The following is a 12598-nucleotide window of genomic DNA, read 5'->3' as shown; positions in this document are numbered from 1 at the left end:
TCATTCAATGGTTTTTCTTTATTTTTATTCAAAAAAAAATCTACATAGTAGATTCATATTGAAGACATCCAAACTATGAAGGAACACATATGGAATTATGTGGTAAACAAACAAATGCTCAACAAACCAGAATATGTTTTATATTTTAGATTCTTCAAAGTAGTTGAATGAGAAGGTGTGTCCAGACTTTTGACTGGTACTGTACATTATTGCATTAATTTCTCTAAAATGTAACGTCAGTGGAGCAAATGTAAGTATAATGGAATGGAAATACTAAATGAAAGTATAAGTACCCTTAAAATTGTATTTTAGTACTTAAGTAAATGTATAAGCAACATGTTCACATCTATAAACACGTTGCTATATTTTGAAAGGCAGTACCGGAAGTGCACCGGTGTATTGTGTCCGGCCTGACAGGGGTTGCAGTTTTTAAGTCCCGTGACAAATTTCATTGGAACTTTCCACAGCTAAGAAGGACTGATGTTTCCTGCTCACCCCCAGTTACTTGACAGACGCTTATGGACAACAGGACACATTCACGTCCACTTTGAGGGTTTTAGGGGCTTTGTTACCGAATCAAACCCGGACAGATGTCTACGGACTGACCGTCTAAATGCTGTGGAGCAGGAATAGCCTCACTGGACCGACGGAAGTAAATGAACAGCGCACCAAACTACTGTAAGGTACGTGGTGTCCATGTAAACGTCACGGTGCCTGTTCTCGTTCTGCTTGCTGTATGGTGATATGTAACGTTACCAAACGAAGCTTTAACAACAATATAAGTCACACAAGGATGACTGTTCGCTGTTACACACCATTCACTTTTTGTTCCCCTGGTATGCTTTCTCCACCCTAATACACCAGATGTGCACCGAGCTTCAGAAACTAAACCAAACAGATAGTCAGCAGTGTAAGTACACACACACACACACACACACTGCCTCAGGTCAGAGGGGAGTAAATGTACTAGACGAGGCCTTTTTCAGTGTTCAGGGACATGTTCTCCTCCCCCAAATAATTGTTCTCTGCCTTTTATAAATAATGTGTCAGACCTCATAGGTTGTCAACGTGTGTCCCCACGTTGGGTGCTGATTCAGCTGTGTGGTATGGACAGTGGGTTTCCTCCTCTGATGCTTTTCTTGATAATGATAATCCTCTTCCTTGTTCCCTGTTGACAATGTTTCAACTATGTTTTGTGTCTGATTGTAATGATTTGGGAGGTTTATTATTATTATATTCCTTTATTGATCCCCATGGGGGAAATTCAGGTGTTGCAGCAGCTCAACTACACAGACACAGATAATAAATACACATATTATACAATAAAATAAAAATAGAATAAAATAAAAAATAAGTTTCAACTATGTTTTGTGTCTGATTGTAATGATTTGGGAGGTTTACAACTGGTTCATTGATTTTACCAGGTGCCTATGAAATGAGGTGAACTTTTTTTAATTTATTTTTTAAATAACAAGACAAGTTTTACATTTTTGTAAGATGGCAAGATGGATTTTTACTATTAGAGAGCTCTACATCTGTGAAAACGGTGGTGTGGAAGTTTAAAAACACCAACCGACTAGTTCAAATATCATATGTAAACCTGGTTTGAAGAGATGTGGCATAAGGCTCCATCAGCGCATCGTCCATCTAATAGTTTTTGGATTTCTTTTTTTTTTTCCTTAAACTCATAAACCTGTCATTTTCAGTGCACACGCTTATTCAAACCTGTTTGCAAACGGAAGTAAGCGCTACAGTTTGCAGGCTGTGAGCTGTCTGGTCAGGTTAGGAATTTGTCCAGATGCTGAGGTCGGTTGCACGCATAGAGGTTGACTGAGTTCATGCCCCTTCACACTTCTCCAGCTGCACTTCCTCAATCAGAGACCAGTCTCAGTTGCATTATAATGAGATGCGTCTCAACTAGAATACTGTTCACATTATTCAGTTTCATCTCACACGTTACATATTAACATGTGTCTAAAATATAAAGTTGTGTTGTCAAAGCTTAAACTTTTTAACTGAATCCCAAAACATTATTAATGAATTGTATTTATGTAAAGTTAAAAAACCTGGTCATAATGAAGGTTACAATTGACAGCTTCTCTGAATAGGTTGTGTTCTTATTTCAGGTATCTTGATCCCGATCCACCATTTGAGCTCTCATCGGTCTGTATTTCTCTGTGTATCGGTAGATATATGCCTGATTGAGCCTTCACATTTGATTTAACATTGTAGGGTGACTTGTTCCTCGTTTTCTCACTAAAATAGCTTGTCACGCGTGATACACAGTCATACACACAGAAAAGAATATGCTCAACATCCTCATAGGATATCCACAGGCAAGGATATGTCTTTGAGCTAAGCAGGAAGAATGCTATTTTTGATCCTGTGTAGTAGTCCGTTGTATTTTTTGCCTGTCAGCACAAGTTAAATCATGTTGTAGCGTGAATGCAGGGCATGCTGGGTTTAAACTGCGGCCAGAGAATGTGCTTAACATTAATCTTGATCATTTCCATACTCATTATTCCAAGCTTTGATTTCAATTCTTATTACAAACTTGGAAATGCCTGTTGGTGGGTGTGGTGAGCTGCAGCATTCCATGTGAAGGAGAAGCAGTGTCAGCTGAAAACGTAAGTTGTACAAGATAGTTTTAGGTTTATTCTTCCGTGAACAAAAATATTTCAGGAATGTTAAAAAGCAGGTCCTATCCGGTGAGGTACAGAGTCTGTTAACCATGAAAACATGCACAGATGTGTAGAAGCTCAGGGAAATAGCCAACCGTCTTCTGTGTGCACCAGCCAGAGTTGCACAAACCACCAGCAGTCTCTTTCTAATTGGCAGGTTTTAAAAACACAAACAGATCTGAGCGTTTCCTCCTGGAGTGGCTAGTCGAGGAGACAAACCTGGTAATAACAGCCCAAAATACATCATCTGCATGTTGCTGGTGAGGATATAGTTGTAACTAGAGCTTAAACTATTACTTGAGCGATCAGTCTATTGACCAAAACTGTGCTTTTTTGATAATCAATCTATTGTTCTAACAAGGTTTTCAAGCATAGTACCCTTTTCAGCTTCTCAAATGTGAGGATTTTCTGTGTGCCTTTGTTTTATGTCATTGACAAATGCACATCTTTGGGTTTGACAAACAAGACAGACAGATAAAATATCATCGGCTCTGAGAAATTGTGATGGGCGTTTTTTGCATTTCGTAGATAAACAATTTATAAATTTACTTAAGAAAATGATAAAGTAAGTCAAATTAAAGACAATTGTGGTCGAGGAAATGGTAATGTTATTGGTCTCTTTTTGTTTTTTCTGAATGAATGTGGGTGAGAGTGAAAGCAAAAGAAAGTCAAAAGGAACAAAAGAGAAAGAAGAGGCTAGTGATGAAGAAGGCCTGAAGGTCCCTCTGATCGCACACATGCATTTTAAAGAGGGACGCTCTTTTGCTTTACCCTCACCCCAACGTGAGCAGAATGAGATATCCCTCCATGATGTGTTCCAGATCAATATGCAGAAGGACAACGTTGACCCAAAGCAGGTTTTCCGTGCGTTGTGAACAAACAACGGTAACCAGTTGCGTTTAGAGAGAAAAAAGAAATGACTGAACAAACTAGGCTGACCTCACCAACAAAACACAATGAAACGAGTCAGGGCAGCAGACAAAGAGCTTTGTAGTAGAAGGAGCAGACACAGCATAACTCATGGTGAAGGGAAAGAAATATGGGTCTTTGTGTGTGTGTGTGTGTGTGTGTGTGTGTGTGTGTGTGTGTGTGTGTGTTTTTTTTTTTTTTTTTTTTTTTCAGATCACACAGTGTTTACCCTACATATAATAGTTATATATCATGTCCTCAGGTCAATTCAATACAGGAGCGGTAACATCTATTCCTATTTACCATAATACGCTGATTAGACTCTTTGCAGTAACAGTAATGAACTTAACCCCCGTCTTCACCTTCAGGAAACTGAGGTCTTGACCTTTTGTTAATACTGTTGTAAGGGGAAGGAGTGTATTGCCCCTCAGCAATGAGTTTTATTTATCTCTTTTAAACGTGGAAGAACAACTCCGGGGGTCTTACTCTTAACCTATTGTGTAACTCCAGCTTCAAAGAGCCCTGGAAGGTTATTTAAAAATACCTTTCTACTGACCGGAGCAAGGGAGAATGTCACAGACCCAGCATGCAAGAGAGCTTGTGTCTCTCTCTCTCTCTCTGTCTCTGTCTGTGTGTGTGTGTGTGTGTGTGTGTGTGTGTGTGTGTGTGTGTGTGTGTGTGTGTGTGTGTGTGTGTGTGTGTGTGTGTGTGTGTGTGTGTGTGTGTGTGTGTGTGTGTGTGTGTGTGTGTGAATGAGTGTTGGCTTGTATGCGATCACATCCTGAAGAGGGTGTGTGTGCGATGAACTGTCTCCAAATAGAGACTAGCCTGCTGTCATGTTGCAGCTCACTGACCCTCCTGTTGTTGCCTTGTGTACTTTTGATTTCGAGATGAGGCCAGTAATGCTTTTAAAGGCAAAAATCTTTTTTTGGAAAAGTCACCAATTGTTGATGTTTTTTTGCTAAATGGCAGGGTCTTTAAATCTCACCATTTGCATCCCAAAGGAAGCGAAAACAAAGTGTTTCATTCTTAGCAGAGTGAAATCAAGAGAGTGACATTATACCTTGTTGAAAACCATATAAATAAAATTACAAACGGTTAAAACGATTGCAGTTGTGCTGTATGACACTAATCCTAAACACGTCTCAGTTAAGTGAGATGCATCGCGTGCAAGTAACTGGTGGCCAAGTCATCTTTTGTAGCACAGACGAGCACAGCTTGAAAACAGCAGCCCCGTTTCCTCTAGCAAGTAAATAGACGGGTAGATTGATGGAAGAGCAGCTTGTTTCCATGATCAACAAACAACTGGACTTTGTTACGGCTCAAACATCGAATAAATGCCTTAAAAACATTAGTAAAGAATCAAATTAATAAATAAAAAACTAAAGTTATAGTCTGGGATAAACCTTCATCATATCAGGTGTGGACAACATTTACCCTGGAGGCTGAATTGTGTAGAGAGCAGAAGAACACCAGTTTCACTTCCTGAATAACAAAGTTGTCTGTTCTCTTTTTTCCTCTGCAGAAGTGACCCATGATGGCCATGGACCAGTTGTATACTTGAAGTCTCATCCTGAGGAGGACGCATTACTTTATGACCTTGCACCTTTGAATGCTGACAGCCCCTAAGATGGAGGAGCAACCCAGTCAGCCCAACGTCAGCATACCCTGCCACAACGAGCAGAGGGACAAGAAAAAGCGTTACACAGTGCGTACAAATACTCTTTTCTGAGCAAGATATATTCAACAAAGGTCCTTTCCGTGTCTAGTTGTCAGTCTGTTAATGTTATTTATGTAAAATAAGCATGGCATTCTAATAATTGATTATATTAGCATGTGTTTACATGGACTTTTTTTGGCCCTTTTTTTCAGGTTTACAAAGTAATAGTTAATGTTGGACAACAGGAATGGTTTGTCTTCAGGCGTTATGCAGAGTTTGATAAACTCTACAACACAGTGAGTGATGCATTAATGTCATATCACATACATTACCATAATTCTGCTCATGAGTTTAAGATTCCCTTAGTCTTTGCTGGCTTTGATGAAATGTAATACTTTTGACTTATTGGATGTTTTCCAGCCTAATTTTCTCTGTTGCTCGCCTCTATAACGCAGTTAAGGAAACAGTATCCATCTATGAACTTGAAAATTCCTGCTAAGAGGATATTTGGGGACAATTTCGACCCTGGTAAGTGTTCACACTAGGCTGGTTTATGACATGTGCATCAAGACAGAATCCGAATACCTGATGTTAAAAAAAAAAAATGCAGTTTTTTGCTTGATCCATGTTGCAATTGTTTGATTGTATGTTTAAAACAATATATGCATCTGCCCAATAGAGTTCATCAAGCAAAGAAGAGCAGGGTTGCATGAGTTCATCAAGCGAATTGTCTCACATCATCAGCTTTGCAACCAGTAAGTGTTCGTGTTCTCACAGTCGTTATATGACATTACGTTTCTGAATTTATCAGGATGAATGGGTTCAATCATCTGAAACCAAAAACCTAATGAAATCTAATTTGTTTAGGCATGCTTCACACTTGGCGTGAATTAAATTTCAAAAGATGGAGAATGTTTTCTGCGTTGTCGTGCTTTACTTGCTGATGTTACTTTGTTTTCTGTTATATCACTGCTTGGCCCCTCTTTATCGTTACAGGCCAGATGTGAGGACCTTTCTGCTGATGGACAAAATGCAAAACTTTTCCGATGCCTCTGAGGACGAAGATGACAAAGTACGTAAACGTAAATTTTTTTGGTTTTACAGCAGATTGTATATCTGTTTGATAGTCCAGATACAGTAGTTAGGTCTTCTACCTCTAACAAGCTATCTGTACTAGATAGCAAACAAATGTCCCTTGTATCACTATTGTAGCTCAGTGCCAAGAACAGTCCTTTGCTAATAGTTCCATCTTGATGGCTAATATAGAAAATGTTTTCTCTCCTGTTTAACAGAACACCTCTACCTCCAGAAACATTAACCTGGGCCCCTCTGGAAATCCACAGTATGTTCAACCTGTTTATATTTTATGGCATTGTGTATATTATGGATTAGCCACTTATTGTTATTTTTATATGCTATATTTGTATTTGCACTCATATATTTGCAATCTGTCCTACTGCTGCACAACAATCCGTCGGACTGTTTTTATTTACACAAATACACTTTAACAAAATCGTACTGTAATTAATTTGCTTAATTACTTTTCATTTCAGTGCAAAGCCCACAGACTTTGACTTTTTAAGAGTCATTGGAAAGGGGAGTTTTGGGAAGGTATGTGAACAGCACAATAATGGAAAGTACCGTTGCTTTCTGTTCATATCAGAGAGGAAATTTCTTATGGGAAAAAACCCAACTTATGATCGGTTTAAATGAACCTTTGTCGTCAATGTTATAATTTAATTGAGTAGAAAACAAATCAACATTGTAGAACTATGCTGACCGATATAATGTTGTTATACTTGGATTAAAACAGTTATATTTAGTTATGTTCTTTGTTGTTGTTGTTTCGATTGGGTTAGCAGTTAGTTTTTGTTCTGCATGTTTGGTCTTTCTATGTAGGAAGTGAGAATCAGATCTGTAATTACTGATCTTCTACTGTTTACACTGTTGATGCAATGTTCAACACGCCTTTTCTTCCTTGTCATGCAGGTTTTCCTTGCAAAACTAAAACACGATGAAAAGTATTATGCAGTCAAGGTTTTACAGAAAAAGGTCATTCTCAACAGAAAAGAGGTAACTTTCCCATCAATTATCACTCTGACTCTGTCCATATTTCAGGCATGTTGTTGTAAATTGTAATTCTTCTACTAAATCACTCCTTCCAATCAGCAAAAACACATCATGGCTGAGCGCAACGTGCTGCTGAAGAATGTGAAACACCCTTTCCTGGTTGGGCTTCATTATTCCTTCCAGACCACAGACAAGTTGTACTTCGTCTTGGATTTCGTTAATGGAGGAGAAGTGAGTCGTTTCAGTTTTGTGAATAATGTGCTCACACAGAAATGAGTCATAAGTTTGAGAAAAGCTGATAATGGCAGAAACACAGGAAGTTAGTATTGCATAGCTTAAAGAGCAGCACTGTTGCTTGTTAACACACCTCCATGTGTGAAAATCCCATCAGCGATAACAGCTTTACTGGACACACTGAGTGTGATTTCCTATGTACATCTCATCAAGTGTGATCGGCCTTTTTAAAGCTGCCTTGTGTGATTGATTGTGTGAGAGTGACTAACTACAATCTGCATCCCATTAGCCGGCCTCTTGCCCTTCTGAATAAGTTTACTACAAAGACCAGTAACATGTGAATTAAATCAGATCAATATTTACGCTTTCCAGTCAAAGTCATCTGTGTTGAGATTATAAATGTATTTCTTATACACAACCAGATAAAGGGCTGCCAAAGGCACTTCATGCAATAAAGGTTTATTTTGCAAATTTGTCATATCATATTTAATTATTGCTCTCATTGTTGTATAGGGTACTAACAATACAGTAGTAATATATTTCATGTCACTTATCACAACTGAACATTTTCATTTCAGCTTTTCTTCCATCTTCAAAAAGAGCGGACCTTTCCAGAGCCCAGAGCAAAATTCTACATTGCCGAGATGGCAAGTGCACTTGGATATCTGCATTCTCTCAACATAGTTTACAGGTATGTTTATTTAAGTGATCATTCTTAGTGGGTTTAAGAATATTAAGTGCTCTTAAGGATCAAACTAAAAGATGTCATTTAATCAGTCGTTTTGTCGTTCAGTAACAGGACATGTACATATAATCAGTGGTCAAAAAGTGTGACACGTGCTGGCCTGACTCACATGATAATGAGTCTTCAAGACTTTAGCAGCCATTTTTTGTTTGTTTTGAGGCATTTTGTGGGCTTTAGCCCCCTGAAAACAAAAGTACATTCTACCATTAGACTTGGAGTGTTTTCTTTTAAGGCTGATTCTTATATTTTTTGAGTTATCCGCCAGATTTATATTTCTGTTATAATAGAGATCTACTTGAACCAGCATTATGATCTTCATACAGGGAAACACAATTTGCAGAAATGTACATTTTAATAGTTAAAGTAATAAATATATATAATAAAAATATTTATTATTTCTCAGGGATGTTGCAATGGGTTATTTTTGAGTTTTTTTTTTTATTATTTTGAGTCTTATTTACTGAAATTCATTAATTTGTGTTAATTTTGTTCAGAGACTTGAAGCCAGAAAACATCCTCCTTGACCATGAAGTGAGTATTCCTATTGTTTTACCAAATACACGGCTTTGTAATTGATATATAATGACTATAAAAGTAATTACTTTGAATATACCTGGATGGCACCTACTTTCTTAAGATGTAATACTATGTTGACAAACCAATGCTCTTTTAAGTTTATGCAACTACTCTGCCTGAACACTGGCTGAGCAGCACAAATTTAATTCTCTTCCGGTCATATTTGTACCATCAGCGCACAACAGTGTAATTTCCAGTTCCAGCTGGACAGAATGCGTGTGATTGGATTAGGTCTCACTAATGACTTTCCTGCCCAGCCTTATTGAGAAAGTGAGGGAACGGTGAATGGGACTGACTGAGGGACACTGTAGCCAACATTCCTGGGCAACAATAGAATCCTCAGTCCCCGGGGATAATGAGCTGCTTGTGCGGCACATGTTGTCTAAAACTGTCACTGTGTCCTCTCTTTAAAGGGGCATATCATTTTGACGGACTTTGGATTGTGCAAGGAAGGCATTTCCCAGACAGACACCACCACTACCTTTTGTGGAACACCTGAGGTATTGCAGCATTGATTTGCATGTTTACATGTAGAGCTAAAACATTTTTTTTGTGCTCCAAAGAAGTCTCACCTTCTGTGTCAAAAAGTAATAATCATTAACAGTTTTTGGAGTGCAGTGTGGTTAATGATTTAAGTATGAGTGTATTTCATCTTGAGGCAACACTGCTGTCTGTGTAGGGATATGAGTCACTTTTTCCAGAGAGGAAAATAAGCATGTATGAGCAGAAATAGATGATATACATTTGGTTGGTGTAGTTTAAGCAAGAAGCAAAATGTCTGTGTTATAGTATTATGTTTGTGTGCTTCTCCTGACTAGTACTTAGCTCCAGAAGTCCTGAGGAAGCAGCCATATGATAACACAGTGGACTGGTGGTGTTTGGGTTCAGTGCTGTATGAAATGCTCTTTGGACTGGTGAGTATTTACTTGGAGCACAGTTTTTTTTCAAATATCCTAATGCATTGCACTTATTTCTGCAGGATAACACAAAATGAAAGTGATTATTATTGTTTTTATTTTTTGGTGTGTAGCTACTTATGCAGACAAATCTTTTTTAATTCTAACATGCTACACTGGTAAACTGCAGCATGTAATTAATGTTAGAGCGCCTCATTGTACTGCCACTCTCACTTACATGTCTCTCTTTTGTTCATATCCTAGCCGCCGTTCTACAGCAGGGACACGCACGAAATGTACGACAACATCCTCCACAAAACATTGGTGATGCGTCCTGGTGCGTCCAGCACAGCCTGGTCTCTCCTCCAGGGCCTGCTGGAGAAAGACGGCACACACAGACTGGGGTCTCTGGATGACTTTGTGAGTGGGACTGTTCAGATACAGACACTTAATGTCCTGCAGAATGTTTGGGCTCCCTCTGGTGGCTAATCTGTGGCCATCTCATCATTGCTGCAAACACATTACAGATAATCAGCCATTGACTTTTAATCAACTGCATTACAATGAATACAAAATTATGTTTAAGTAATTTTTTTAATCTACACATTCAGAATGAGATCAAAGCACACAGCTTCTTCTCCTCCATCAACTGGGACGACCTCGAACAGAAGAAGATCCCTCCCCCATTCACGCCAAATGTGGTAAATATTTTGTTTCTTGCCCAGTATTCAGAACCATACAAAGTATTTTGCAGTAACTTGACTTTTGACTGCAGCCCACACTTAAACAATACATCATAACTCACATGGCTTTTGAAGACTACGGATTCATTTTTTTGACATGTTCCTGGTTTTAACAGAATACTTCAATGAACACCTCTCTGATACTCTGTCAACAAAGACAGAACATGACAAACCTCTTTGCAGGCCCTTTTCACAGCAGCATTTCCACATGTCATTGCAGGACAAACACAGGTGTAATTAATAACGTTAATTATGGCCATGTTCCATTTAGGTGAGTCAGGGCCCTGGTATTGTGCATGCTGGCTTACTTGAAGCTGTGTTTACCCTGCTATGAAATGGCTGCTTTGAAAAGGGTCTATTGTATTTGATTGCACGTATTTGCACAGGTGCTACAAGTTAACAGTGGAGATGCCGAATTAAGTACCATCTTTTGAACTATTTCATAAAAGTATTTTTATAGACTTGTTTTTGCATTCTTTCTTTTAAGTCTTGTTTTTTTTTTTCACTATTTATTATTCATGTATTATAATTGTTTTATTCTATTTCATATATATATATTTGTATTGGCACAAAGATGTATTGCAACAGTACAATTATAAAGGGACAGGGTATTTTACATATTTTCACAACATTGTCATCCTAGACCCATATTCCCTCAAACCAGTCCTCTTGTGTGTCCACTAAATAATACCCACCCCACATATCTCTAAGATTGTATTGACATAGTGTGGCACACATGGAAGATTTGGCACGTTGAACATGGGATTAAATAAAGTTATCACAGACAAAGAAACTGCTTTATCCCATTTTAAAGCACTTCGTAAAAACAAGTTGTAACTGCTGTTTTGTTATCAAATTAAGTCCCTTTTATGAATACACATATGCGGTTTAATTTGTATTTATTCCATGAACCCTAACATGACCCACGTTTTTCTACCTCTTCCCCCAATGTTTTTACAGAGCTCAAACTTTGACATCTCAAACTTTGATCCTGAGTTCACAGAGGAGATGGTTCCCAACTCCATCTGCTGGTCTAAAGACTATTCCATAATCAACGCCAGTGTAATGGAGGCCGACGATGCCTTTGTGGGCTTCTCTTATGCCCCAGCTTCGGATGACTCGTTCTTATGAAACATTCCGAATGAGGTCTTCGATTGCCTTAACCATCATAACTTCTTTTGACTAAAGGGAAGAATTTACATCATGGATTAACTTGTTCTATGAAGCCAAAGCAAGCAGCTGAGACGAAACAGCAGTTAAAACATATTTTGGTTGGAACAAAAAGTGCCAGAAAAGTCTTTATTTTTTATCAATTTGTATTTATATAAATATATATATATATAAACATGACAGATGATATTTTTAAGAATTAAGGACAGCCATCCTCTATTAATGTTATTTCTGGTGGTTTCTAAAATGAGCCTTTTATAAAGCCTTAAATTTATCCCTTAAATGAAATCAATAAGTAGTTTTCTGAAAAACTTGAACAACTCACTGGACTTAAAATCACACCATTTGACTGTCAGATGGAAGTATGTTTGTCCTTGTAATTACTGTAAAAATACAATTATGTATCATATTCATTTTAACAAAGCTGGATATAGGGATTACTTGAGAGACCACTGAATAAAGCATTTTGGTTTATAGGTCACATTTGTAAAAAATATTGTCTTCTACTCCTTCAGTTACCTCTCAGTCTTTAAATATTGAGTGTTTTTTTTATATTATTGTTTGTGTTCATTTCCTTGCTAATCTTTGCCTTAACATTTATTCATAATTGCATAATTTTAAAATCCACAATGATTTGCTTGGCCTGGCAATTAAGTAGACTTATACTCTTGCACAGTAATAAAAAATATCAAAGAAAAATTGTTTGAGAGTGTTTGTGTATTTAATTATAATTGTAGATTTTGCAGAAATCATGGACAGAAGGTCATGGACATTCTTACACAAATGAAAATGTGTAATAAGTCAATCAATTGAAATGTGAAAAGTAAGTAAATTGATTTATAAAATGGGTTAGTAATAATATTTAATAATAATATTTAATTATTAATTAATATTTATTATTTATATAATATTTA

General features: G+C 37.5%; 1 protein-coding gene across 2 annotated transcripts; it reads left to right on the top strand.

The window, feature by feature from the left end:
- The first annotated feature begins 466 nt into the window (after window positions 1-466).
- On the top strand, window positions 467-12372 carry sgk3 (serum/glucocorticoid regulated kinase family member 3). 2 transcript variants are annotated; one of them, XM_054622765.1, is made up of 18 exons: window positions 467-683; window positions 865-910; window positions 5116-5298; window positions 5463-5546; window positions 5706-5778; window positions 5930-6005; window positions 6247-6322; window positions 6543-6592; window positions 6804-6861; window positions 7240-7323; window positions 7420-7551; window positions 8133-8245; window positions 8794-8830; window positions 9289-9375; window positions 9694-9789; window positions 10036-10191; window positions 10383-10472; window positions 11475-12372. In XM_054622765.1, exons 3-18 carry the CDS (start codon window positions 5203-5205, stop codon window positions 11643-11645), a joined length of 1479 nt encoding a protein of 492 aa, XP_054478740.1. In that variant the 5' UTR covers window positions 467-683; window positions 865-910; window positions 5116-5202; the 3' UTR covers window positions 11646-12372. The 2 variants fall into 2 exon arrangements, with proteins under 2 accessions (XP_054478740.1, XP_054478741.1); XM_054622766.1 differs by lacking the exon at window positions 865-910.
- Window positions 12373-12598: the final 226 nt, after the last annotated feature.

Source organism: Anoplopoma fimbria, chromosome 21, assembly GCF_027596085.1.
Source record: "Anoplopoma fimbria isolate UVic2021 breed Golden Eagle Sablefish chromosome 21, Afim_UVic_2022, whole genome shotgun sequence".
Taxonomy (NCBI): domain Eukaryota; kingdom Metazoa; phylum Chordata; class Actinopteri; order Perciformes; family Anoplopomatidae; genus Anoplopoma; species Anoplopoma fimbria.
This window is presented reverse-complemented; position numbering and strand designations above follow the sequence as displayed.

What these genes read in the sequence shown, in the direction of transcription:
- sgk3 (XM_054622766.1), top strand. Translation starts at nt 5,203, where the DNA reads ATGCTGACAGCCCCTAAGATGGAGGAGCAACCCAGTCAGCCCAACGTC. An exon ending in TTGATAAACTCTACAACACA is followed by an intron (nt 5,547 to 5,705) that starts GTGAGTGATGCA and finishes TCTATAACGCAG; the next exon opens with TTAAGGAAACAGTATCCATC. An exon ending in CTGAGGACGAAGATGACAAA is followed by an intron (nt 6,323 to 6,542) that starts GTACGTAAACGT and finishes CCTGTTTAACAG; the next exon opens with AACACCTCTACCTCCAGAAA.